General features: G+C 42.6%; 1 protein-coding gene across 1 annotated transcript in view; it reads right to left on the bottom strand.

The window, feature by feature from the left end:
* Positions 1-18,287: 18,287 nt before the first annotated feature.
* SH3RF3 (SH3 domain containing ring finger 3) overlaps positions 18,288-26,510 on the bottom strand; it is a 793,875-nt gene continuing 785,652 nt past the window's right edge. The window contains exon 10 of the mRNA XM_030201480.1: positions 18,288-19,926. Within this exon, the coding sequence (XP_030057340.1) occupies positions 19,758-19,926 (169 nt within the window). The 3' untranslated portion in view covers positions 18,288-19,757. The remainder of the gene's footprint in view (positions 19,927-26,510) is intronic.

The following is a 26,510-nucleotide window of genomic DNA, read 5'->3' as shown; positions in this document are numbered from 1 at the left end:
GTTTCCAGGATCAAGGCCCGCTGCACTAACCATTAGGCTGCTCCTCCACTCAAGGCAATGGGACTTGATATACCACCTTTCTGTGGTTTTTGCAACTACATTCAAACGGTTTACATAGTATATATAGGTACTTATTTGTACCTGGGGCAATGAGGGTTAAGTGACTTGCCCAGAGTGACAAAGAGCTGCAGTGGGAATTAAACCAAGTTCTCCAGGATCAAACTCCACTGCTCTAACCACTAGGCTACTCCTCCACCCCCATGAGCTGTGAGCACTGCCTCTCTAGCATCTTGAGCCCCAGGTGACTTGGGGAACGGAAGACCCAATCCAGGGATAGATCTAGGATACCTCTGTGTAATAGTTCACATCACTTACCACAAGAGCCGGTGGATGAGTCCATAGATACAAGTTCTAATCTTTTTTGAGCTTCATATGAAGAAGATATATTCCCAGGTTGAGCACATGTGCTGAGTAAGTGATATTTTATTTATTTATTTCTTAAAATATGTTTATGTAGGAAACTGAAAAGAGCATGGGCCAAAAACAAAACAGACGTAAACAAAACCATATTTATTTATTTATTTTATTTATTGCATTTGTATCCCACATTTTCCCACCTCTTTGCAGGCGCAATGTGGCTTACAATACATCATGGATAATGGAAATGAGATGAGAATAGACATTTGGTGTTACAGAAGGATGTTGGATTGTATGGTAATGGAATACATGATAGTAATATAATAGAGGGCATTATTAACATTTGTGGATATAAGTGGGAGTTTCACATGATTTGATCTTTGTGATATATCTTGTCGAAGAGATGGGTCTTTAGTAGTTTACGGAAGTTGGTCAGTTCATAGGTCGTTCTTAGGTTGCGAAAAGCCATAAGAACATACACAAACAGCATAAAGAAAGCGAACGGAGAACACTACAGTACATATACGAACCTTGACCAGACCAATATGAAAAAAAAATATTCGAAATGAACAAACTACCGAAAACCCAGAACATATTGGCAACAACTGAAACACTACCAACTGCAGACAAGCTGGCACAATACTTCAGAAACAAAATAACAAACACAAGATCAAACCTTGCAAAACCACAAATAAACATCACAGACTACCTACAGGACTGCAAAACACACGAAAACCACACCGCAGCAGACAGAATATAGACTACGTTCAAACCACCCCAACTAGACACAGAAAAGACACTATTGACAAAATATGTGCATGCATACTGCCTACTTGACAAATGCCCCAACTAGATGATGAAAAATCCAGCAGACTGGTTCATCGAGTACCTCACCAAACACATCACATACATGTTTGAAATAAGTCAATTTCCAACAGACAAAGGCAATAAAGTACTGACACCTATCCCCCAAAACACTACCAGTAAAATCAGTGATATCACAAATTATAGACCAGTAGCCTCAATACCACTACTGACCAAAACGATTGAAGATCTAGTAACACAACAACCAATGGAATACTTTAAAAAATTTTCAATTCTTCATAAATCCCTATCAGGTTTCAGACCACAACAGAGCACTGAGATAGTCATAAGCACCATGATAATGAAATTCAGAAGCATAATATGCCAAGGAAAAAACATATTACTACTACAATTCAACATGTCAAGTGCATTCGAGCTAGTACACCATACCACACTAATGACACTGTTCGACAACATAGGAATCAGCGGTGCAGTGGCAACATGGTTCACTGGCTTCCTAAAGACCAGATCCTACATAGTAAAGATGTCCAACCAAACAGCCTCATGGATCTCCGAGTGCTGGATACCACAGGGATCACCAATATCACCAATACTGTTCAATGTAATTATGGCGACACTCGGAAAAAAACTGGAATTAATGGGTTTCAACCCATTTATACATATAGACAACATCACCATCTTCATACCTTTCTAAAACAATATCACAAATCTACAGGACAAAATAAACAAAGGATTGGACCTCATGGAAGAATGGGCAACAACTTCCAAACTCAAACTGAACAGAGACAAAACCAAATTCCTAGTACTATCCAGCCTGCACAATCCCACATCCTACCAAAAATTCACAATCAACCAACAAACATACGACATCGAAACACTACTTAAAATGAGCACCCTAATCTTCAAGATACTATTTGGAATGGCACCCGAATATATGCTTAACATAATTGAACTATATGGAGGAGTGGCCTAGTGGTTAGAGTGGTGGACATTGGTCCTGGGGAACTGGGTTCGATTCCCACTGCAGGCACAGGCAGTTCCTTGTGACTCTGGGCAAGTCACTTAACCCTCCATTGCCCCAGGTACAAACAAGTACCTAAGCCACATTGAGCCTGCCATGAGTGGGAAAGCGCGGGGTACAAAAAAAATGCCAGCCCAGTAAACAGAAACTACCTACTTCTAAATCTACCCAACTGCAAAAATACCATCTACAAAACTATCTACACAATAGGATTTAACTATCAGGGTTCCAAATGGTGGAACTCGATACCAAAAACCATAAGAAGCATCACAAATCTCCTCCAATTCTGAAAAGAAATGCAAACCTACATCTTCAAAACATTCTACAGCTAATCACAAGATATTGTCACCTTCCTTTCGAATCTGCCTCTTCATGAGGGAGGCGTGGCCTAATGGTTAGTGCAGCAGGCTTTGATCCTGGCAATCTGGGTTCAATTCCCACTGCAGTTCCTTGTAACCTTGGGCAAGTCACTTAACCCTTCATTGCCCAAGGTTCAAAAACTTAGATTGTGAGTCCTCTAGGGACAGAGAAAATACCTGCTCATGATGTGTTCAGCACTGTGTACGTCCAGTAGTGCTATAGAAATGATTAGTAGTAGTAGTTCAAAAACTATATGAATAAACATCACCAAAACTCTACAACTGAACACAAAAGCTACAACTACCTTTTCCTCTTCAAATCTATCTCTTCAAAAACTATAGGTGCCCTCATAACATTGCACAACACTATTGTAACTCCACCAAAATGTAAATTGTAAGCCACTTTGAACCGAAATTTGTTTTTGGATGACAGCGGGATACAAGAATGCATGTATAAACAAATAAATAAATAAATACATACATACCATCTTTTAGCCAGGGAACATCAAAGCGGTGTACAATACTAAGCATTTGTAAAGGAAAAGAACTCCATTGTACATTAGGAAAGAGGAAAACAAGAAAAGGGGATACCTCTTGCATGCCTGGAAGCCATTGAAGTGATAAAGTGACAAATCAAACTCAGGTATACATATAAAGTATCACATACCATTGGGCAGACTGGTTGGACCGTATAGGTCTTTATCTGTTGTCATTTATTATGTTACTATGACACACATTTAGGTACAGCAGTGGCCTAATGGTTAGTGTAATGGGCTTTGATCCTGGTGACCTGGGTTTCATTTCTACTGCAGTTCCTTGTGACCATGGGCAAGTCACTTAATCCTCCGTTGCCACAGGTACAAAAACTTAGATTGTGAGCTCTCTAGGGACAGAGAAAGTACCTATATATAATGTGTATAGCACTGCATATGTCTAGTAGCACTATAGAAATGATTAGTAGTACAGCAGGTTTTTATGCAACAAAGTACCATGAAAGAATTATTATTCACAGGATTGTTGTAGTTAAATGTTTTATGTTTCAAACCAAACCTATTTATAACACCCATAGAACAGGGGAAACAAAAAAATTAAAAATTAAAGCATTTCTGAGAAAATACATAAAATTGTTCTGAGAAATATATCTTAATAACTATTCTGGGTTTGTCTCTAGAGGGCACTGTTGATTCAGTTCTGTGATTTGCTGGTTTCTAATAGAGTGCTAGCAACATTTGGCATTTAAAATAAGAAAAGCCATTGAGATCCTCATCTTGGTCTGCTTTTTAATTCACTTGCTGTTTAAAATTTTTTTGATTTTGCTGCCTGATTAGCCAGTTCCACTAGTAGAAATGTAAAGCCGGGCACTAGTGTTCTGATGTATCCCAGAATCTCAAGCAGATGTTAAACTGACATGTGGAAAGGGCAGCAACAGTAGAATGAATTCAAGGAAGGATATTTTTTAACATACTCCTCGGGATTCTATATATCGCGCCTTCATTTCCACGTGGAAATCAAAGCATATGCTATAACAATGCGCACAACTTAATTGGTTAACTAGCTAATCAGCACTGTTAATTGGATGTTAACAAGCAATTATCAGCACTAATTGGCATTAATTACGATATACACACACAACTCACTAAGCGTATTATGTAACACAGTAAAAAAGGCCCGTTTCTGTCAGAAATGAAACGGTCGCTAGCAAGGTTTTCCTCAGAGTGTATGTTTGAGAGAGAGTGTGTGTGAGAGATGGAGAGTGTGATAGACAGAGAGTGTGTCAGAGAGAGTGTATGTGAGAGACAGAGAGTGAGTGAGTGTGTGCCCCTCCCCCCTCCCTTTATGGTTTGAGGCCCCCCTTCCACCCCCACCTCTCTGGTCTCAGGACCCCCCTCACCCCCTCCCTGCAGCCACCCATGTCCAGCGACCCTCCTCTCCCCCTGCCCCCCCCTGCAGCCACCCATGTCCAGCGACCCTCCTCTCCCCTGCCCACCTGCAGCCACCCATGTCCAGCGACCCTCCTCTCCCCTGCCCCCCCTCCAGCCACCCAGGCTGACGTCACTCGCAGCTGATTCCCAGGCAGGGGGAGGAGTAGGGAAACACGTGGAGCAAGTGGCAGGGAGCGGCGCATCAAACAACGACCCTCCTCTCCCCTGTCCCCCCTCCAGCCACCCATGTCCTGCAACCCTCCTCTCCCCCTGGCCCCCCCCGCATCCACCCATATCCAGCGACCCTACTCTCCCCCTGCCTCCCTCCAGCCGCCCATGTCCAATGACCCTGCTCTCTCACCTGCCCCTCCTTCATCCACCCAGGTTGTGTAACCAATTCCTCGGGGCAGCCAGGAAAGATCCCTGGTCCTGCCTGCCCGCTGCTGGCGCTGGTGCTGGCGCTGACGCTCCTCTGCTGCCGGATTACTGTTCAAAATGGCTGCCGAGACTTCCAATGGCGGACTCACGAGACTTCTGCTGAAGTCTTGGAGGCCGCCCTTGTAAAAAAAGTAAATGCCTATTATAATACTTTTCGACTAAAATTACTGGGCCTGATATTCAGCTGGCCATGAGCAGCACGTTTGTTGTCTGCTGCCAGTTTTAAACCCAGATATTCAAAGCTGGCCCATATCTGGTGACCGCCATTGAATATCTGGGTTTATTTTGGCTCCTAAAAAGTTAACCGTCTATGCCAATATTCAGCGCTACCAGTTAACTTTTTAGCAGTCAGAGATAGGCCTGCTAAATAGCCAGTTGGGCGCTGAATATCTGTGCCTGACTGACTATCCAGCTCATTTTCGAAAGAGATCGCCGGCCATCTGCCGACACAAATCAGGAGATGGCCAGCAATCTCCTGCTCCCAGCCAAATCGGTATAATTGAAAGCCGAATTTGGCTGGCGCCAACTGCTTTTTCGTCGCGGAGCCGGCCAACCTTCAAGGGAGGGTACAGAAGGCGGGACGGGGCGGAGTGGGGGCGGGGACGGGCGTGGTTACGAGATAGCCAGCTTCACCCTATAATGGAAAAAATATGGCCGGCTCGAACGAGCATTTTGCCAGCTGGACTTGGTCCATTTATTTTTAGGACCAAGTCACAAAAAAGTGCCCCAATTGACCAGATGACCACCGGAGGGAATCATGGATCACCTCCCCTTACTCCCCCAGTGGTCACCAACCCCCTCCCACCCCCCCCAAAAAAAATTAAAACATTTTTTGCCAGACTGCATGCCAGCCTGAAATGTCATACCCAGCTCCCGGACAACAGTATGCAGGTCCCTGGAGCAGTTTTTTGTAGGTGCAGTGCACTTCAGGCAGGTGGACCCAGCCCCCCCATACCTGTTCCACTTGTGGTGGATAATGTTGAGTCCTCCAAAAGCCCCCAAAACCCAGTGTACCCACATGTAGGTGCCCCCTTCACCCCTTAGGGCTATGGTAATGGTGTAGAGTTGTGGGGAGTGGTTTTGGGGGGGCTCAGCATCCAAGGTAAAGGAGCTATGCACCTGGGACCTATTTTTTTTTAATTTCTAGAAGTGCCCCCTAGGGTGCCCGGTTGGTGTCCTGGCATGTCAGGGGGGCCAGTGCACTACAAATGCTAGCTCCTCCCATGGCCAAATGCCTTGCATTTGGCCGGGTTTGAGATGGCCGGGCCCGGTTTCCATTATGGCTGAAAACCGAAGCCGGCCATCTGCTGTACACCCGGTGATCTCAACATTTGACCTAAATGTTGATTTAGCCGGCCCCAACCGTATTTCGAAAATACGACTGGCTCCGCCCCTGTGCAAAGCCGGCCCCGAAGATGGCTGGCCATCGATTTGGCTGGCGCCATTCGATTATGCCTCAACACGTCACACAACAGGGGCGGACTGAGAGTAATCTGGACCCCCTGCCCGGCCACTGCCTGACACCCCCCCTACCGCCGCACTGCTGCCCTCTACAGCTACAGCCAGCGCCCCTGCTGCCCCGGTCCTACCTGAAAGGCCCTGGTGGTCTAGTGGTCTCTGCGGGAGGGGGCATATCCTTTCCTGCCCACTGTCCTGCCACTATTCCCCCACCTGCCGGCGCCACCGTGTTTTCAAAATGGCGGCCGAGTTCCCGCGGTAGTCTCGCAGGCTACAACAGTCTCGCGAGACTTCCTCAGGGAGTCGGCTGCCATTTTTAAAATATGGTGGTGCCAGGCAGGGGGAATAGCAGCAGCACAATGGGCAGGAAAAAGCGTTACCCCCCGCAGAGGCCAATAGATCACCAGCGGCACGCCTTTAAAGGTAGGAGGACCGGGGAGGGCTGTAGTGTGCAGCAGGCATCCGGGCAGAGCCTCTGGGCCCCCTAGAGCCTCTGGGCCCTCAGGCACTGCCAGGTTTCACGAATGGTCAGTCCGCCCCTGTCACACAATATAGCCGGTTGGCGGCTAGCCGCTAACCAGGATATCCAGCGGGAGATAACCAGTTATCTCCCACTGAATATTCACAGTTAGGCACTTAAACCCTATTTAACGAGCCAAGAGCTGTTTCTGGCTAGTTAAATAGTTTTGAATATCGGGGGGGGGGGGGGGGGGGATACTGAGACTACAATAAATGCAACTGCTGTTTGACATTTTTATCCCAAATTCAATCTACTTGTTTGCTTTTAGTAAATTCTGAAAATGACTATCACTTATGCAGATGCACTTATGAGTCATTATTAAACCAGCACTGATAAAAAGCTGATCAGTAACTGCACTGGCAAGGAAGTAGAGTTTTCAGTCTGATTTAAAAAAAAAAATTCCTTCATATCAGGCCAAGCTGCAATATTACTGATGTCTCTGACTGAATTTGTAGGTGTTGATCAAGGGAATCTCTGTGTGAAACACTTTGTCTTCCTCATAGTAAAGAATGCTTTATCATCCACCCAGTGTGAAACTTAGGACACAGAATTGCTGCTGCAGTTGCTTCAGAGTTATCAAATAGATCGGAGTAGTGTTGATCGATTGCATTTATGAGCCCAGTCACAAAAAGCTTACAAGCTGTTCTTGATGCTTTCTTGCGAGAGTCTCACAAAGCCTGTTAATTGCTGGCAGCAAGTAGGCCATGATCATCATCTTTTTGACTGCAGGATGCAACCAAGAAAGTCAACTCACCTGCAGCCAGACTTGGAACATCCAGCACAGTGCAAATGGCATCGAATCAACTTTCACCGTGCTGGAGATAGGGTTGGGAGAAGGGAGCTGATACTGGAAGATGCTGGGAATGGGATTGGGAATAGAGGGCTGATGCTGGAATTAAATAATCTATAGATAATTAACCTATGCACATTATTTGAAGCTGGGCTTGAAAATTTTGGTGCAATTTTATTTGTACATGCAAGGATCATTATGTAATGAAGTACTAAAAAATAGTTGAAATATTACTTTGTTAAAAGCACAGTAACTAGTTACATTTACTTCAGTACTATACAATACTGATGATAAGTTTATCTCATGACCAATTCAATGTTTATTGAGCAGTCCCCTCCCTCACTGGAGTAGCCTAATGGTTAGAGCACTGGGCTGAGAACCAGGAAATCCAGGGTTTAAATCCCACTGTGGCTCTTTGTGGTTTTGGGCAAGTCACTTAACTTTCCATTGCTTTAGGTACAGACCTAGGGGCCTGTTTATTAAAGTGTTCTAATGACTGTTGAATTAGCATGTGGTACTATTCACTGCTCTACCACTTATGCGCTGTTACAGCCTACTGACAACTTTTTTACCTCTCGCTGCCTGCTTGAGACGAATCAATGCAAAAACCTGCAACAAAAATAGTGACCCGAGGTTAGGTAAGGAACCGGGGGGGGGGGGGGGGGGAGCAGTCCATCCACCCTTCCATCCATCCCCGAGCCCAACACAGCCCAGCCTGCACTGCTCACCGATCAGCTGAGCCCTCCACATGTGCTCCTCAGCTGTTTCTGCGTCTCCCAAATCACTTAGTATAAGGCCAGCATTAGCACACTCTGGGGCCCTTTTACTAAGGCATGTAGGCGCCTACACGCGTCCAATGTGCATCAATTTGGAACTACCACCCAGCTACCGCGTGGCCTGGGTGGTAATTCCATTTTTTATGTACGTCCAATAGGCGAAGCAGAAAATATTTGTCATTTTCTACCTATGGCACTAACCACACAGTAATTAGCAGTGTACACGCACTGATGATTACCACCTGGTTAACGTGTGAGACCTTACCGCTAAGTCAGTGGGTGGCAGTAAGGTCTCAGGACCAAAATAGACATGCACCAATTTTAATTTTGCCGCACGTCCACTTTCAGCCGAAAAAGGCCTTTTTTGCAGGCGTGCTGAAAAATGGATCTGCACGTGTGTAATGGAAGATTTAAAGGATTGCTTTTCAACCCTGCTTTGATCGATAATGAACTCTGAATCTGTTTTCAAGTTGCCAAAGGGAAGTATGTTGGAGAGGGGGGTTTTACCTATGCTTTCTTCTTTTAATTGTGGGGACATCGATACACTTTTTTTGGAAAGGTAAAACCCAGGGAGTTGTGGTTAATGGAAAACCTGACAGTAGCGTTGAAGCAGCTGCTTCAGCAAGTCTTCCAGATATTCTCAACACTGTCTCATTACAGGGTGGTGATAGTTTTGGCAGCTGAATTCAATACAAAATGAAGAAAGAATCAATCTCTATTTTTAAGAATTCAGAGCTGTGATAGCATGCATGCTTGAGACCACCAAATGCTCATTCAAAGAAAAGGGTTAGAATTAGGGAAATCAGGCACAGTTGAACTTTGTGGGTCCAGTGATATGGGTGGGTTTGAATTTTTATGGGTTTAATTTTTAGATTATATATTTGTTGTAAATTTTATCAGCTGTTCATATTTATAGAATAGTGCTTAGGTGGATTTTTGGCATTTATGCATGTAGGCACATGGCATGGAGGAATAGCCTAATGGTTAGTGCAGTGACCTGAAAACCAGGGAAACTGGGTTCAAGTCCCATTGTAGTTCCATGTGACTCTGCGCAATTTTTGAAGTCCACTGCAATGCCTCCTAGGGTGCCCGGTTGGTGTCCTGGCATGTGAGGAGGCCCAGTGCACTACAAATGCTGGCTCCTCCCATGACCAAATGCCTTGGATTTGGCCGGGTTTGAGATCGCCGCCATTAGTTTCCATTATTGCCGAAAACCAAAGTCGGCCATCTCTAAAACCGGCCCAAATACTGAGATTTGGCCGGCTCCGACTGTATTATCGAAACAAAAGATAGTCGGCTATCTTGTTTCGATAATATGGTTGGGACGCCGCTTTACGGGGCCGGCCTTGAAGATGGCCGGCCCTGTTCGATTATGCCCCTCTATGCTGCCAATTACCATCATGAATGCCCCCATGGTAGAAAATAGAAAAATATTTTCTACCATGGGAACAGCGTGAGCCAACTTAAAAAATTACAGCCAGGTGGGCGCACTAACCTAGCGGCAGTGTCAATTTGGCACACGCTACACATGCAGTAGCCCTACTGCCACTTTGTAAAAGGGCCCCTAAGTTTGGCTGAAAATAGGGCACCAATTTAGGAGCACAAATTTAGGATCTCAGCTTTTGTGAATATCGGGCCCGGGGACTTTAGCAGGCTATATGTGTGTTTCAGGAGCTGTTCATACCAACAAAGGTGAGACAGCAGGGAAAGACCCCCCTAGGCATCACTTTGCACTTGTTCACATTAAATTTATCTGCCATTTGGATGCCCAGTCTCGAGAGGACCTCTTGCAATTTTTCACAATCCTCTTGATTTAACAATTTTGCATCATCAGCAAATTTGATCACCTACTTGTTATTCTTGTTTCCAGGTCAACCAGTGCTATCCATTTCTAACCTAGTCAAGATTATTTTCATGCACCTTTCTGACTCTACATGCAACTTTCTTTGTTAGTTTCCCTTATTCTCTATCTTATCTGTCTATATACTCCACCTTTGCTTACACCCTATGCTGTCTATTAAGATGTTCTATTGTATATTGTGTCAACATTGTAAGTAAGATATATGTTTTAATATATAAGATTATTTGATTAATTTTTTTATGCTGATAGTCTTTTGCTTATGTCCAGATTGATCTTGTGGTATACTGCTCCGGGCGAATTTCTTCAAAAATGTGGTAAATATATCCTAAGAAATAACATTTATAAATACGTTAAAAAGAAGAAGTCCCAGTGTCCCAGCAAAGATCTCTGGAGAACCACATTATTTACCCTTCTCTATTGAGTATATTGACCACTTAACTCTACTCTCTGTTTTCTTTTAACTAGTTCTTAATCCTCAATAGGACACTACCTCCTATCACATGACTTTCTAAGTTCATCAGGAGTTGTCCACAACATCAAATGCCTTTTGAAAATCCAGATACACAATATTGACCGGTTCACCTTTATCCATGTTTATTCACCCCTTCACAGAAATGTAGTAGATTGGTGAGACAAGATTTCCCTTGACTAAATCTGTGTTGGCTTTATCCCATTAGTCCAAGCTTATGCATATGCTCAGTAATTTTGTTCTTTATAATAGTATCTACCAATTTACCCAGCACTGATGTCAGACTCACTGGTCTATCATTTCCTTTTAAAAATAGGTATTACAGGGGGTTCCTTATGGGCATTACAGGTTGCTCAAAATTCCATTGTATGAGTGATTAAAGGGAGGGTCGCGTTATGATATCTTCTCAAAAACAGTTGCTAGAAGTTCCATCTTTTCAGCAGGTTTATTTAGAAGAATGCAGGTCTTCCATATTTTATGTTAAGGGTCCAAAATTATGGAATGCTATGCCTTAGAACATCGTACTGTGCAAAATATTGCCCAGTTTAAGAGTGAATTTAAAACCCTGATGTTTATTCAAGCGAATGGGTCTTTAGATGAATAGCAGTGATTGATTTTTTTTTTTAGCTATATGAGATGTAGAGCCCTGTTGTCGTTGTAGTTTTATGTTAATTTGTATTATATGTTGTAATGAATGATTTAGTAATATTGCTTTTGTATTTACTGTTGTATTGGATTATTATATTATGTATTTTTGTACCCTGTTTAGATTGTTCTAGATACAGTGGGTTAGAAATAAAGTTTTATTATTATTATTTACATTTTTTAATTGTTATTTGTTTACTTGGATTTTGCTCATACCTTTTTCAGTAGTAGCTCAAGGTGGGTTACATTCCGTTACACTGGGTATTTTGGAGACACCACCAGGCAGTCAAGTTTTCAGGACATCCACAATGAATATTCATGAAAGAGATTTATAAGCACTGCTTCCACTGCATGCAAATCTCTCATGAATATTCGTTGTGGATATTCTGAAAACCTGGCTGGCTGGGGTGCCTCCAGGTCCAGGTTTAGGAACCACTGCAATAGGTCAACCACATAAACTGAAATAAATAACAGGAAACACTTTTCCCAGCAGGAAGGTGGGCGGCTTTCAAATAGCTATTTACCCAGGTTATTTAGGACCCAGATTATTTATTTTTGTAGCGCCAGACTGTACCCAACGGTAATCGGGCAGTGCTGCTTGCTGCCCGGCTACCGCCGGATTAGCACAGGAGTCCTTACCACCATCTCAGTGGGTGGCAGTAAAGGCTCCCCACCCCGAAATGGCCATGTGACAAGCAAGTGCTTTACTTGCTGCCCGCCCATTTCCTGCAGGAAAGCGAGACCTTCCTTTTTACCAGCTGCAGTAAAAGAGGGTCTCTCGGCGCACATATAAAACACATGCCGATGTCAGCGCTGGCACCTTTTTGCTGCAGTTTGGTAAAACAGGCCCTTAGGGAGGAGTGGTCATGTTTGTTTGGGGGGGGAGGCATGGCAAGGAGTCTCAAAGTTAATTACAGAGGTTGCAAGGTTTGCCCACAGTGCTTAAACCCTTACATCAACCCTGTCCCGATGCATGCCTACTGGCAAACTCCACACTATCGTGTCACAGTACATAGTTTTCACCAGTCGGTATTGATAAGAGGCCATTCATATGTGTATGTGGCCATATATGCATGGGAATGACTATATAATATTACCTCCTTAATAGTACAAAGTCTGCTCCATTTAGATAATTTTACTATTCCTCTGACTTTTAAATTGAGTATCTTGATGAAAATCCTATCCTAGCAGCTCCCACTCCATCATCTTCCTGTTTAGTGCTTCAGCAGTTCTTTTCTTATTATCCAACTGAAGAAAGAAACCTCATTAAAAATACCTTAATATTCCATTTATTGAAAGAATCAGAAACACAGTCTTTGAAGTTCAGTGTCATTGGAACTGTCGATATTTTCTAAGTTACGAGTTGACATTCAGGTATAACAAAAAAAAAACATTCTGAGCTGTGCAAAGTACAAAAGAATTGTTCACACGCAATTGGTTGAAACCATTTTTCTAGTACATCAAATTCAGCATATTACCAAAACAGGACTGCTAATATGTTGCTTGTTTGTCAAGGAGGGAGCTATATGTGCTTCTCTACTCCCCCACCCCATCCTTGCCATTTTCTTTTTATATGAAACTTATACATAGACCACAGAAGCTCTCTTGGGTCTTAAAAATCACTCATCAACAATTAGACCCATTGCTGGTCTGTGATTTTCCACTGCAAATTTAAATCTGCTTGGTGCACTGGTGAAATTCACTTTCGAATGCATACCCCTATTGCAGAGTGAAATCTAATACAAACTCAGGGCGATTCTCTCATGAATGGAGTTAAACGTTCTGAGCTCACTTGTAAGTTGCGATGACCCTAATTATGTGAAGAACATTTTACCACTTTTCAACAAAGATTTTTGAAATGGCACTGAATCAGTTACTTATTCCGTCCACTGGGCTTACAATACACACCTGTGCTCCTCAAATGACATTTGTGCTTTTTTCCCACCCCTTACAACAAGAAATTTCACCCAACCACCAAAATCAGCATTTTGAAGAAAGACAAGGCCCATAAAACAATACTTCTGAAACATTAAATACTTAATAATCATTCTCCTGACCAAAGACGGCCTTTCTCTTTCCACTTGGCACATATGTTCAGGGTAGCATACTGTACTGGAAGGAAAACACCTGTTTCTGGACACCATCACCGATCCATCCATTTGTCTATGCTCTTTTCCACGGTGAGGTCTACGCTGCTCAAAGTGTTACCATCGGTAGATAAAAAGCCAGGAAAGGTTCTGTAGGAATATACCATATTCCGCTGCTTTGCAGACCTCTCACTAACATTTAACTATAAGCCTTGTGGATAAAAGCTGTTTTTTTAAAAAGTTGTCTTCAGTGACGGAGCTTCATACATAGTTATTTGGCAGACTTAGCTAGCTGGCCCAATTGGTTATTGGACAAGCAAAAAAGTGAGGTCCAAAAGAAAGGGAGTGCAAGGTATCCAGTAAAAGTCTGTATTTATTGCAAGTAGATCATCCAATAAGTGATCAACACTTCCTCAATGAACATGCACGACTCAAGTCAGGCCTTGTTTCGGCAATGATGCCTGCCCCGAACTGACTTGAACCTGTAGAAACAGGCTGTTTTCTTTGGTCACAAGTCAAGCATTATTTTCATATTGACAAATATCATTGTTAGCACCAAAGTCTGTGTTCGTTTTGACACCATATTAGTGTACTTGGACTCCTGACACAGGCATCATTGCTGAAATGCGGCCTATGTTGAGTTGTGCATGTTCATTTAGGAAGCATTAATCATTTATTGGATGATCTATTTGCAATAAATATATCCCCCAATATTCAAAGCTATTTAACTGGCCAGAAGCGGCCGCTGACCGGTTAAACAGCATTTTGGCACCTAACTGCAAATATTGTGAATATTTGTGGTCAGTGCCGAAAGGTCAACTTTATCGTGCAATAACCATCAGCATTCAGTGCTGACCGGCTAAGTTTAGCGGGCAAATCAGATCGCATAAATACCAGTTCTATCTTTGCCCGCTATTAACTTAACCAGCCAGTGCTGAATATTCGCTTAGTTGCTTAAGTTAGCACCAGCCAACACCCCTCCCCCCCAGATATTCAATGCCAATCACCGGACAAGGCCTGGAATGGGCTGCCTCCCGCTGGCTGAATATCAGCCCATAGACTTTACTGGATTCCTTCAACTCGCTTTCTTTTGTACCTCACTTTTTTGCTTGTCCTTTAATACCCGTGAGGATCTTTTTCTCCTTCTTTTGGACTCAACTGGTTATTGTTCATGACACAGGGGGATGGTACCCATTTCCATCTTGGACCTGCACATTAAGGCCAAAGTAAACGGTTACCCAATGTATCCTTCGGGAGAGGATAGTTTAAAAGATGTAATAGCTATAAGGAGGCAATTTCTTCTTTACCATAATTTAGGAAAATCACTCACTGCCTGTCAGATCAGCTGCCAAATAATAATGACTCTAATAAGGACTAAATTCATGGAGCACTTTTGCCAAAAAAACACCCTTGGTAATCAGCTGCAACCTATTAGGAAACTGCACAGTAGGGCACTCTCAGGTGGGGGGTGGGGAGAGACACTGGCCAAACCAGGGAAGCAAGTTGATAGCTTTGTAAAAGGTTTAATTTTAAATTGGGGTCTTTTTAGACAAGGCTGTAAGTCTTAAAATCAGTGTTTGTGCATTTTAAAGGTGCAATACCTGATCAACTATGGAGTAACTCTGCAGTGATGCAGTGTCTGCATAAACAATTTATTAGTATCTGTTTTATATGGATTTTCAGCAGTATAATCTAGGTAAGTTAGAGAGCTAATAATCCCAAAACAACTGTGGAACTATATAAATGTTGCTCAAAGGCAGAGCCGTAGCGAGGAGAGCTGACACCCGGGGCGGGTCACCGCTGCGCACCCCCCCCTGGGTGCAGCACAGCGCACCCTCCTCCCGCTGGAGCGCACCCCCCCCCGGAGCGCATACCTGCGGCGAGGGACGGGCGGGAGGGCTGATCCGCCCTGACTGCACATTGCTGGGGTGTGTCGGCTCCGCACTGATTCACTGCTCTCTCTGTCCCGGAACAGGAAGTAACCTGTTCCGGGGCAGAGAGGGCAGTGCACCAGCGCAGAGCCGACACCCCCCAGCGGCGTGCACCCGGGGCAGACCGCCCCCCTTCCTAAGCCACTGCTCAAAAGCTTTCAAGCTCTTAAAAACAAAATAGGAGGAAAAGACCTCAAAGGACCTCAGTGCTACACTGAACTTTTCACCGCCATACTGTTAGCACTGTGTGGACCATCATCTCATCATTGGCCAAAAACCTCCAGTAATATTTTTGCACTTTTTCATATAAATTTCAAAATTCAAAGTGTGTTCATAAATATTAGTGACAAACAGATCAGTGCAAATCACAATAACAAAATTATAGGGCAACTTAGCTTCAGTTTTCAGCTCCTGACTCCCGATGGGGACCCATTTCACCCACCGGCTTTTTCAAGGGAGATTTCAGAAGCATGCCCTTTAATCAGCTAATGCCCTCTGCAAAACCAATATAATAAATATCAAAAAACCATATGTCATCAACCAAAAAACGGATGGTCTAGTTCATTGCAAACTTACTTGACATTTTGTTCAGGACATATTCAAAGCATACCCCGTTCAAAATGGTGATTGTATATATAATAGACGCTGTCATAAATGTTTCAATTGGCGAGAGAGATTTTGTACTGATATATATGAAGGGAGGGGAAGAGGTGGCTACAATTACAAAAAAGAACAGGGACATTATGCAAATACACACAATTTTTTGTCAACATCGGCTGTGCATTCTCTAGAGGCCACAATCTTAAAGAAACTTTGAATCCTGCAGATTTACCAGCAATGTCAACAGAGACTGTAGAAATGGACAGCGGTCACTTTAAATGCGGAAAATGTGGGATTTGTGATATCACTTTGGAACGCACGGAACTTATCAACCCTACAGACTTAGAGTTACCACCTGAAATCGAAAACAATCTGTTGATCAGGTTTTGTAGTGTATGTGGGGAAGACCACAAGGAGGTTGCAGATTCAAGTCAACAAGCATAAATCAGGAATAAACACAACTTGTCACACATTGTACTAAGATGAAGCATATGTTTTCTGAATTAAAGTGTTTTGTTTTGCAATAAGTTAGAGTATCGCATCGGGGAGGCGATCATGATCGTTTGTTGAGACAGTGCGAGCAGCGCTGGATTCGTCGTCTTCAAACCCTGGAGCCCAGAGGTTTAAATACAATGGTTGAATGGGTAGCATTTTTTTAACATACTTGAGGGTCTGTTGTTTCTGCTATGGCAGTTTCCATAGCAAGAAATGTCTCTCACCGATTGGAACATTTTTGATGGCGTCTATTATATATACAGGCGCCATTTTGAATGGGGTATGCTTTGAATATGTCCTGAAGAGAATGTTAAGTAAATTTGCAATGAACTAGACCACCCGTGTTTTGGTTGCTGACAGTTTTTTAATATTTATTATGTTTGTTTTACACGGCATTAGCTGATTTAAGGGCATGCTTCTGAAATCTCCCTTGAAAAAGACGGTGGGCGAAACAGGTCCCTGTGGGGAGTTAAGAGCTGAAAACTGAAGTTAAGTTGCCCTATTATTTTGTTATTGTGATTTGCACTGATCTGTTTGTCACTAATATTTATGAGCATGCTTTGAATTTTGAAATTTATATGAAAACGTGCAAAAATATTACTGGAGGTATTTGGCCAATGATGAGATGATGGTCCACACAGTGCTAACAGTATGTCAGTGAAAAGTTCACTGTAGCACTGAGGTCCTTTGAGGTCTTTTCCTCCTATTTTGTTTTTAAGAGCTTGAAAATCCCATGAGCAACATATATATAGTTTCACAGTTGTTTTGGGTTTGAAGTAATTCTATTATTCAGTGGACAAGTTTTGATGTTTTAGAGAGTGCTAATAATGCCAGCTGAACTCTTTATACAGACAACTTATCCATACAGAAATAGGCCTGCTATCACTGCGGCCTAACTTGTACAGGTAGCAGCTGTAACTTAAGGCCCAATCCATAGAACACTCTGACCCCTCCTCCTCCTATCCATATACGCTTTGCCAGTATATTGACTTATATGGCCAAAATGTGTATGGATATTAAAACAAGGATGCAGGTTAGTAACCAGATTGATGTGGGGGGGGGGGGGGGGGGGGGAGGAGGGGGTGGCAATACTGAAAACTATCTATGTATCTCTATTCCATTTGTTACCCATGCTTCAAGACCTATTTTACAGAGCCTAGTGCTGGAGCTGAATGGAAAACACAAATGTTCATGTACACACTTCATATGTACTCTTTTAGGGGGCAAAGTGTGGCAAGATCAGGGCTTTGTTTGAGGGGGTACTTGGGGGTACTGAGTACCGGCACCTTTTCCATTGTCTGCAAAAATTGACCCATGGACCCCAAGTTTTAATGAAAGAGCTCAGGCTCTACACACCAATTCTGCCTTGTCATAGATTCTGTGACTGGTTGCAGGGGGCCTGGCTATTGTGGAGTGAGTCCCTCGGTGATCACCCCACCCCTGAAGGGTGGCCTGGCATTTGAGTACCGGCACCTTTTTTGCTAGAAAAATTGCACTGGGCAAGATGAAATGTTCACCTACCCCTTAAGACCTAGCTTGGCCAAAGTTGGAAATCTAGTTAGGAAGCTGTCAACCCTTGTTAAAGGCAACTCAAGGGAATCATTTCCTGCTGAAAAAAACAATAATGAATAATATTTTCTGAACGTTTTGTGACTAGTGACAGTCCGTGGGTTGGACACATGGAAGAATTTCTTCCATCATGCATCTATTTTAAAAAAGTAGGTGTGGCCCAAAGGCGTATTTCCTAATATCACTGGTATGGGTTGATCAGCTTTTATGTGATTCATTTTCAAATGGAAACCTTTATTGCCTGAGATGGTTTTTTAATGCCTTTTCTTTTAAGTAGGATTGAAAATTGAACAGAGCCCAGAAACAGCATCAAGAAATCGCACTGTGATAAACTCTTGTCAATGCCATTGCCAATATCTCTCAGATGCAACGACCCAAGGGGAGTCACATTGCCCCCCCCCCCCCCCCCCAAACCCTAGCCATCCTTACAACTACCAAGGATCAGCACTGTTCCTGTTATTGCCATAGAAAAGACATAAATAAAAATGACTCTTCTACCTGGAAACATTCTTTAATCACCTCTGCTGCTTGAGAGATTATCACTGTCTGAATAGTATGCACTGTGCTTTATTAAGGGTTTTAACACACCAATTTTATCTTACTGTCATTGAATGGAATTTTTCCCTTGCCACAAAAACGATCGATCTCAATGAAGCATACATTATGTACATTTTGGAATTACACAGTAAAAAAGAAAAATAAAACAACAGCTCATGTTTCACATTGCAGTGTGCAGTTCAGCTAAACGCAGTCTTTCCTAATACAAAGACAGTACCAGATGTATGAAAAATAGAAAATGTGTACGCTATCAGAAATATAGAAATCCTGTTAGGTATGTCATATGAAAAAAAAGCAATGGTAGAGCAAAAATATGCTGCATATAGATTTGAGAGGAGAAAAGCGTTTCTAGCCCTCTGCATACACCAACACATCAGGAGTGTTACTTCAGATGTAACACATTATAGGAAATTAGGTTGTTTTATGCAGCATGTTTTTGAGGTATATAGAAGCATGACACAAGCATTTTGGCCTTTTTAATTCTTTCTGATATTCTCATCTGAATCCAGTACCAACCATCCCCATTTACGCTGTGCTTAAACCTCTTAGAACTTCCCTAGTAAGTCTTCGACTCCTCTTGCATAGGCCAGTGATAAGAACACTGCAGCTCAGACAAATAAGTTATGGTAATAGAATAACTTTCTTTTTTTTTTTTTTAAAGATACTTTTTTTTTCTACAATTTACAAATTAGGGAAATGGTGCTCAAATACTGTCCAAATGTACATCCTCTCACTCTTTCATTCCAAGTGGAAGGCACTGCTTCAACATACCCCTGTAAGCTCAAGCTATTGTTTTGTTTTCCGGAAGGTCAGCAATGTACTGTTCCTCCAGCGCTGTAAGACCGAAGAGCCTGGGGCATCTTTGGAAGTAACAATGGCAGTGGACAACTGTGAAATTTCTCTATTTCTTGTGCTTTATCACTCTTAATAAGGACTTCTTTTCCCCTCTAAACCTTTTACCCCGTCAACAACTGGGAAATCCTTCAGCTCAAGCCATGTGGTCACCAGCACCTTCTTCAAAAGATCTCTACAAAGCTTCCGGGGAAGAGTCCAGTTCTCCCATTTCTCTGTAATGTTCCTTTGTACCAGCCGTCTTCACGTTTCTTGTGTACAAACACAATGTCTCCTTCTTTCAGTTCAATTTCTGCTTCACTCTGAGGTGGATACGGGACCACAACACGATACCTGTACAAAAACATAGTGAATATGAAGAGAGAGGACTTACTGGATAGTTGTGACTGCCGGTTTATTAGTATTAACTTCCATCAAAAGTAATTAAATAGTAACACACAAAGTATCAGCATATAAAAACCCCTTGTTCCACCCAATATGCCCCTTTGTTCTTGTCTACAATTACAGTAAACCAGGCAAAAAGTGGTCATTTTAGAATGGCTGTGCGGGATTTATACATGGAAAGGCATACATGTGTAAAAGCCGATTTCACAGTGCTATTATTTATAGGTGTAGATGCCAGAAGATACAAAATTCTAAGGGGGCACATTCTGGATTGTCCAAAAAATAAACATGTATTCCTGGTTTTGCTGCTTCTAATGGAGAAAAAGTCAGTGGAATTCGCCGGATTCCGACTTACGAAGAGTTTTTTTTCAAAGTGTGGACACCCTTTTTAGGAAAATGGACCATAAGGGTTCATACCGCTTTGACCAACAACTTAGAAGTTTACAAATGATGTTTGTTGGTTGATAGAGGGTTTCTGGTACTTAAGGGGAGGAAGAAAATGTACTGGGTATTGGGAGAGATGAAGAATTCTGTATATAATATTGATGTTTGTAGGGAGGATGAATTTCTTTTGCTAATTTGTACTTGTTTTTGTGATTTGACACTCCGCTCTTTGTATATGCGCAGAGCGAAATACTTGCGCCTCTGTACAGAGTTTATTACTTGACCCCTGATGTAGGCGATTATATATGCCGAAACACGGACCATGTCGGGTCCTTTCCTTATTTGAATCAATAAAGACTGTTGGACTATATCTCCAGTGGTGATTCGTCTTTGCTTAGCCTCTACTTTGTCTGCTGTGATTCTTTGTCGTAGAGGGATCCCCTGCTTTTTTCGCTCATACCTAAATGTATATTCTATAAACCACGCCTAACATTAGTGCAGTTTACAAAATCACAATAACTGTGGATTTTTTCTACGCCAATTTTAATATAGAATCTAGTCCATTGAGGGTAATTCTATAGAGAGGAGCCTATCTGGAGCCTATTCTATAAAGGAAAATCAGTGCCTACTCTTCTTTATACAATGCTAGTGTTTGGACACGAGTATCTACACTAGCTACAGAGCTGGTATAAATGCTCATGCCAAGATTCCTGAGATACACCCACAGCCTATAGTATTCTATAAGTTAGAGTGAAGAAGTAGGCAATGTCAGGCCAAAAAGCCTCGTTTCAGTGGTTGAAAAGTAATGAAGGCGCTCCTGAAGGAAAAAAATCAACAAATTAAAGAGTAGTAAATCACCTGGACTGGATGGTATACAAGCTGAAAGAACTCAAACATGAAATTGATAATCTACTGTTAGTGATCTGTAACTTGTCGTTAAAATTGTCCATAGTACCTGAAGATTGAAGGGTGGTCAATGTAATACCAATTTTAAAAAGGGTTCCAGTGGTGATCTGGGAAATTAAAAACCCTAAGTCTGATTTCAGTGTTGGGCAAAACTGTGGAAACTATTACAAAGAATAAAATTAAGGAACACATATACAAACATGGTTTAGTGAGACAGAGTCAGTATGGATTCAGCAAAAGGAAGTCTTGCCTCACCAATATGCTTCATTTCTTTGAAGGTGTGAATAAACATGTTGATGTAGTGTATCTAAATCTTCAGAAAGCTTTTGACAAAGTTCCTAAAAATGAAAGAGTCATGGAATAGGAGAAAATGTTCTATTGTGGATTAGGAATTGATAATTGGACAGAAAACAGGTGGTAGAGTTAAATGGCTATTTTTCTCCATGGAGGAGGGTGAACAGTCGAGTGCCACATGGATTGATGCATAGGCAGTGTCTGCATTACTGCATCGGCAGCCACTAACATGGCTTTGTAAACAGGGGGGTATATTTATAACAAACTGGAGAAAACTCAATGTGTAATTAAGCTCTGGTAAAAGAAGTTAGCTTAGCAGGGTTTAAAAAAGGTTTGGACAAGTTCCTAAAAGAAAAGGCCATAGACCATTATTTATAGACTTTTTTACTCTTTTGGGATCCTGCCAGGTACTTGTGGATTGGTCATTATTGGAAACAGGATACTGGGCTTGTACAGTGATATGTATGTACTTACAAAAATATTTCATATGAATGAAAGAAAATGCACTTTGGAGCACCAAAATTTCTTGCTGTTTGCATATAGGCTAAAAATAGAAACATGCTGCTTTCAAGCACCCAGCAAAATTCATGTTCTTCTTTTATGAAGGAATACAGAATAGGTCTGCCTTTCCAATATTCAAACATCTAGTCATCCTTTTCTTTGGCCTATAAATAGGGCTGTCCCTTTTCTCCTGTGTGCTAAAGCAAATAACTAATCTAGAGTGTATTTTATAAGCTGTCTGGCTGCACAAAAGCTGTTGATCATGCTGACATTTGCAGTGGTACTGAATTTACATTGTAAGGTCTTGCTAATTACAATCATGTAATTGAATTGACATATTACTTTTGACATGCTGTTACAATAACGACTAATTGAATTATCAATCTGGAACTACATTTTCGTGATTCAAGACATTCAAACCTCATGACTTTCCACTTTGCGTATGAAAATATGAGATGTCTATATTGTTAATGGGTGTGTGAACACAAGAGACAGATGAGGCTGGAAATAAGAAGATAACTTGGAACTGGTAGAGTGAAGCAGAGCTCAAGTCCACTGTGGAAAATAGTAACTTGCTTACTCAGTCTATCCCTGCACTGAAGGGGGGGATGCACAAAGCAAACTGGGATTGGAACGTTTCAGTTACACCACTTTTAGTCAGTTTAGCATACACGTTATTGTGTGCGTAATGCACAGAGTCTCACCACTGCTTTCAACGTTCACGGAAGCAGTGAACGAAAATGCTATGCAAATCTATGAAACGACCTCATTAGTATTAAAATGGGCATTCCATGTGATGAACAGATGTTTCCGAGCAATAAAAGAACATCTACCTCTAACATTGCAAATTGTCCCTTTCGGCGAGGGCGGGCGGGACGCACGCTGAGAAGGCAGGGAAGTGAAGGACGACGGAGGAGCTTGATGCCTTGACTAGTGCTGCCCACCAGTTCGCCGCTGCGACCTGGGTCCAGATGCATCAACCAAACGTAAAAAAATCAAAATCATAAAAGTACTTAGCGAATTTAAAAAAATGAAGAATGCAGTAAAAAAACAGCTCAGAAATGTTCGGTGCGGTATTGAAAAGTACAAGGTATCATACGTCCGTAATCCCCGTCAGTAAAAGGCTCCTATAGCATGTGCAGAGCAGCCAAGTGTTATGCTGGCTGCTCTGCGCATGCCACTGTCAAAACAAAAAACAAACAAACACGTGGCTCCCAAAATAAAAACAAAACTCAAAAAAGGACCGGGAGGGGGCAAAGGCGCTCGTCAGGAGCGTCCTGTTTGAACGACCTTTCCCCCTCCACCCCGTCCGAGGTCGCCGCTGCTCCCCGCATTATAAATTTAAAAAGCAAAACGAAGAAATCCTTACTTTAGAAGCCCCGGCCGGCCCCCCTCCATTCCTCTGTACTCTTCTGTCAACCCCACAGCTCCACCTCCTGACTGACACCCTCCGCCCTGTGCCCTGCCTCCTCCGCGGGTCCTCGCCGCCATTCCCCCCTCCATCGGGCCCCCCTCCCTCTTACCGGGCCCGTGCAGCGCCTCTCACCTCTATGTGAAGGCGCTGCATGGGCAAGAAGATCAGCTGACTCCTCTGTCTTCCATTCTTCCTTCGCGTCTCTCTCCTTTTGGGCCCGCCCCCGTCTGATTTTTAAAGTCAGAACCCATACAAGAGTACTGGGCACAAAAGATAAACCTTCAGCTCTATATTAACTTTCAAACACCTAATACTCCCCCTCTCCACTTGAGATTCGCAAACTCAATAATCATAATTAGCCCAACATCACCTTCTCCCAGAATGATCCTATAATAAAGCATATTGGGGGCCAATTTCCAAGAACCATTTACTTAGTTAAGCAGCCAATGGAGAAATACAAACAAACCCAACCCTACTGAAAATTCCATGGTGGCCCATTGGGCCCCAGATTCCCAATCCCAGCTTCCCTCCCCTCCCCATCTGGGAATCTTTCCAGGTACTTGTGACCTGGGCTCCGATGTTCAAAGGCCCTATAAGATGGCAGCATGTACTACAGGCACGAAATTCAGCAAGTTTCTGATGGGGGGGGGGGGGGTGGTAAGCGAGATGTAGTTTGTGTGTTAAGAGAATGTCTGTGCAAATATTACTGTGTGACATACAGAGTGAGGCAGCATGTGAGCCAGAGGAAGAGTGTGAGGACACTGGATGAGAGCATTTATAACCAAAATAGCATTTTTTAGCCATCAGTTTTATATGTGCCTTGAGCTAGTTAATATTACTATTAATCAATGGCTATTTCCAAAGTACTAGAAAGGGAAAGAGGATGGGATTTGAAATCCTGCTTTTCTGTGGTTACAAACAAAGCAGTTGACATGTTATATACAAGAGCTTTTTTGTACCTGGGGCAACAGAGGTTTACGTGACTTGTCCAGAGTTGCAAGGAGCTGCAATGGGAACTGAGCCCAGTTTCCCTGGTTCTGAGGCCACTGCACTAAACTCTTTTAGTTACACAAAGCCAAAAAAAATAATCTTTTCTGGAATGACAAATTGTAATTTCAGGCTTCTAAGATTAAAAAAGAGCTTTATAAGCACTGTTACGGCTCTGAAGGTTTCCCTTGTATTGCAATGCTTTCTGTGCACTAAGGGATATATTGTAAGCTGGAGGAGCACAATAGCTAACTCGTTTTTAATTTGTGAACACCAGTCTGAAGGCAATTATGGCCTTTTGATATACCTCTAACAAATGGGGAAATTAAATGCTGAGAGCTCTCATTTTATGAAGTTTAAGCCTCAGCGATGAGAGGGTCAAAAACCCAAGGACCATAAGTCTGTTGTTGAAACAGAAAACAAAACAAAAAAAAAGCCTAGTTATGCTGGTTGCATTAGTGTCTTTAAGGATCCTAGGGATATGAAATTATGAAGTACTGCACTGCTTCTTCCAAACTCTAAGCATGCATGGCGGTGGTGGTGGCGGGGGGTGACTAATTCCTCCAATTTTCCTCAGTCAAGCCTTCCAATAAGGGGCAGCCCATGGGAGGTGCAGAGGAATGAGAGGCCACATTCCAAGATTCACTGCGAGGCAGCACTTGCTTAACTCAGTAAGGACTGAATAAGGAGCCACTTGCCAGAGTTCATTCACTGAGAAGCCTCACTTACTTAAGTCAGTAAGGGCTGAAATGTGGGAGCCAAAAAATAGCACCCTGTGATAAAAACACAATTGTTCAATGTTAGGGCTGTTTCAGTTACCAATCCCAGATAGCAAGCCAGGAAGCTCAAATATTTTTGCCAGCCACAAGGACTGGATGAATGTCCTTTCTGATACGATCCCTTGGTAGCCAGCAGAAGGCCTTCGCTACAGCTTTCTTTCCTTCCCTCCCTAGGCTCAAACATGTCCCCTCTCCCCCAACATGAACAGCAAATTTGCACAACAACACAGCCTGAGTAAGGATGCTAGATCAAGTGTGAGTTTTTTTTCAAGGAGTGGGTGGTGGATATGTGGAATGCCCTCCTGCCGGAGGTGGTGGAGATGAAAACAGTAATGGAATTCAAACATGTGTGGGATAAACACAAAGGAATCCTGTTTACAAGGAATGGTTCCGTGGAATCTTAGAGGAGATTGGGTGGCAACGCCGGTAATTGGAAACAAAACGGGAGCTGGGCAGACTTCTACGGTCTACGCCCTGATCATGACTGAACAGATAGGGATGGGCTGGAGTGTAAATTTTAAGGGGCTTCGATGTTAGCTTCAGAACTTAGTACAAGAACAGTACGGTCTGTGCCCTGAGAAAGGCAAGGACAAATCAAACTCGGGTATACATATAAAGTATCACATACAGTGCTTTTTTTGTAGAAAAAAAGGTGCCGGTACTCATTATGGACGGGGTCACCACATATGGCTCCACCCCTATGATAGCCACACCCACATTAACCACACCCCCTATACCAGCCATGGCGCATATAAACAGACATCATTGAAAATATTATAGTACTATAGGAGAAAAAAATAACGTGATTTTTTTTCATGATAAATAATCTCTGTAAGCTCTTACAGCTCCAGTATACCCAGTGCAAAATAAGACAGCCAATGTAAATTCTCAAATTGGACATATTACAAACACTAAAATGAAAATAAAATGATTTTTTTCTACCTTTGTTGTCTGGTGACTGTTTTTCTTTCCATATTGGTCCCAGTCTGTGATTCTGCTTTCCTTTGTTTTCGCTTAACTCTTCTGTGCCATTTGTCATTTTTGTCTCCTTTTTCTTTGCTTTCTTCAATATTTTTCAGGCTCTCTCTCTGTCCAGATTTAATTCATTCTTACTATCCATTCTTTAATTTCCTTCATCTACCTGTGGCTTTTCATCTTTTCCTCACCCTTGTTCTCCCCATGCCCCTTCCTCTTATTCTCCAGTCTTTCTCTATTCCCCTTTTCCATCCAGCAGCTCTGCTTTCTCTCCCCATCCTTCCAGTGTCTCC

This window comes from Microcaecilia unicolor, chromosome 4 (genome assembly GCF_901765095.1).
Source record: "Microcaecilia unicolor chromosome 4, aMicUni1.1, whole genome shotgun sequence".
NCBI classification, from domain to species: Eukaryota; Metazoa; Chordata; class Amphibia; order Gymnophiona; family Siphonopidae; genus Microcaecilia; species Microcaecilia unicolor.
The sequence above is the reverse complement of the archived record's forward strand: the minus strand, read 5'-3'. Positions and strand labels throughout refer to the sequence as shown.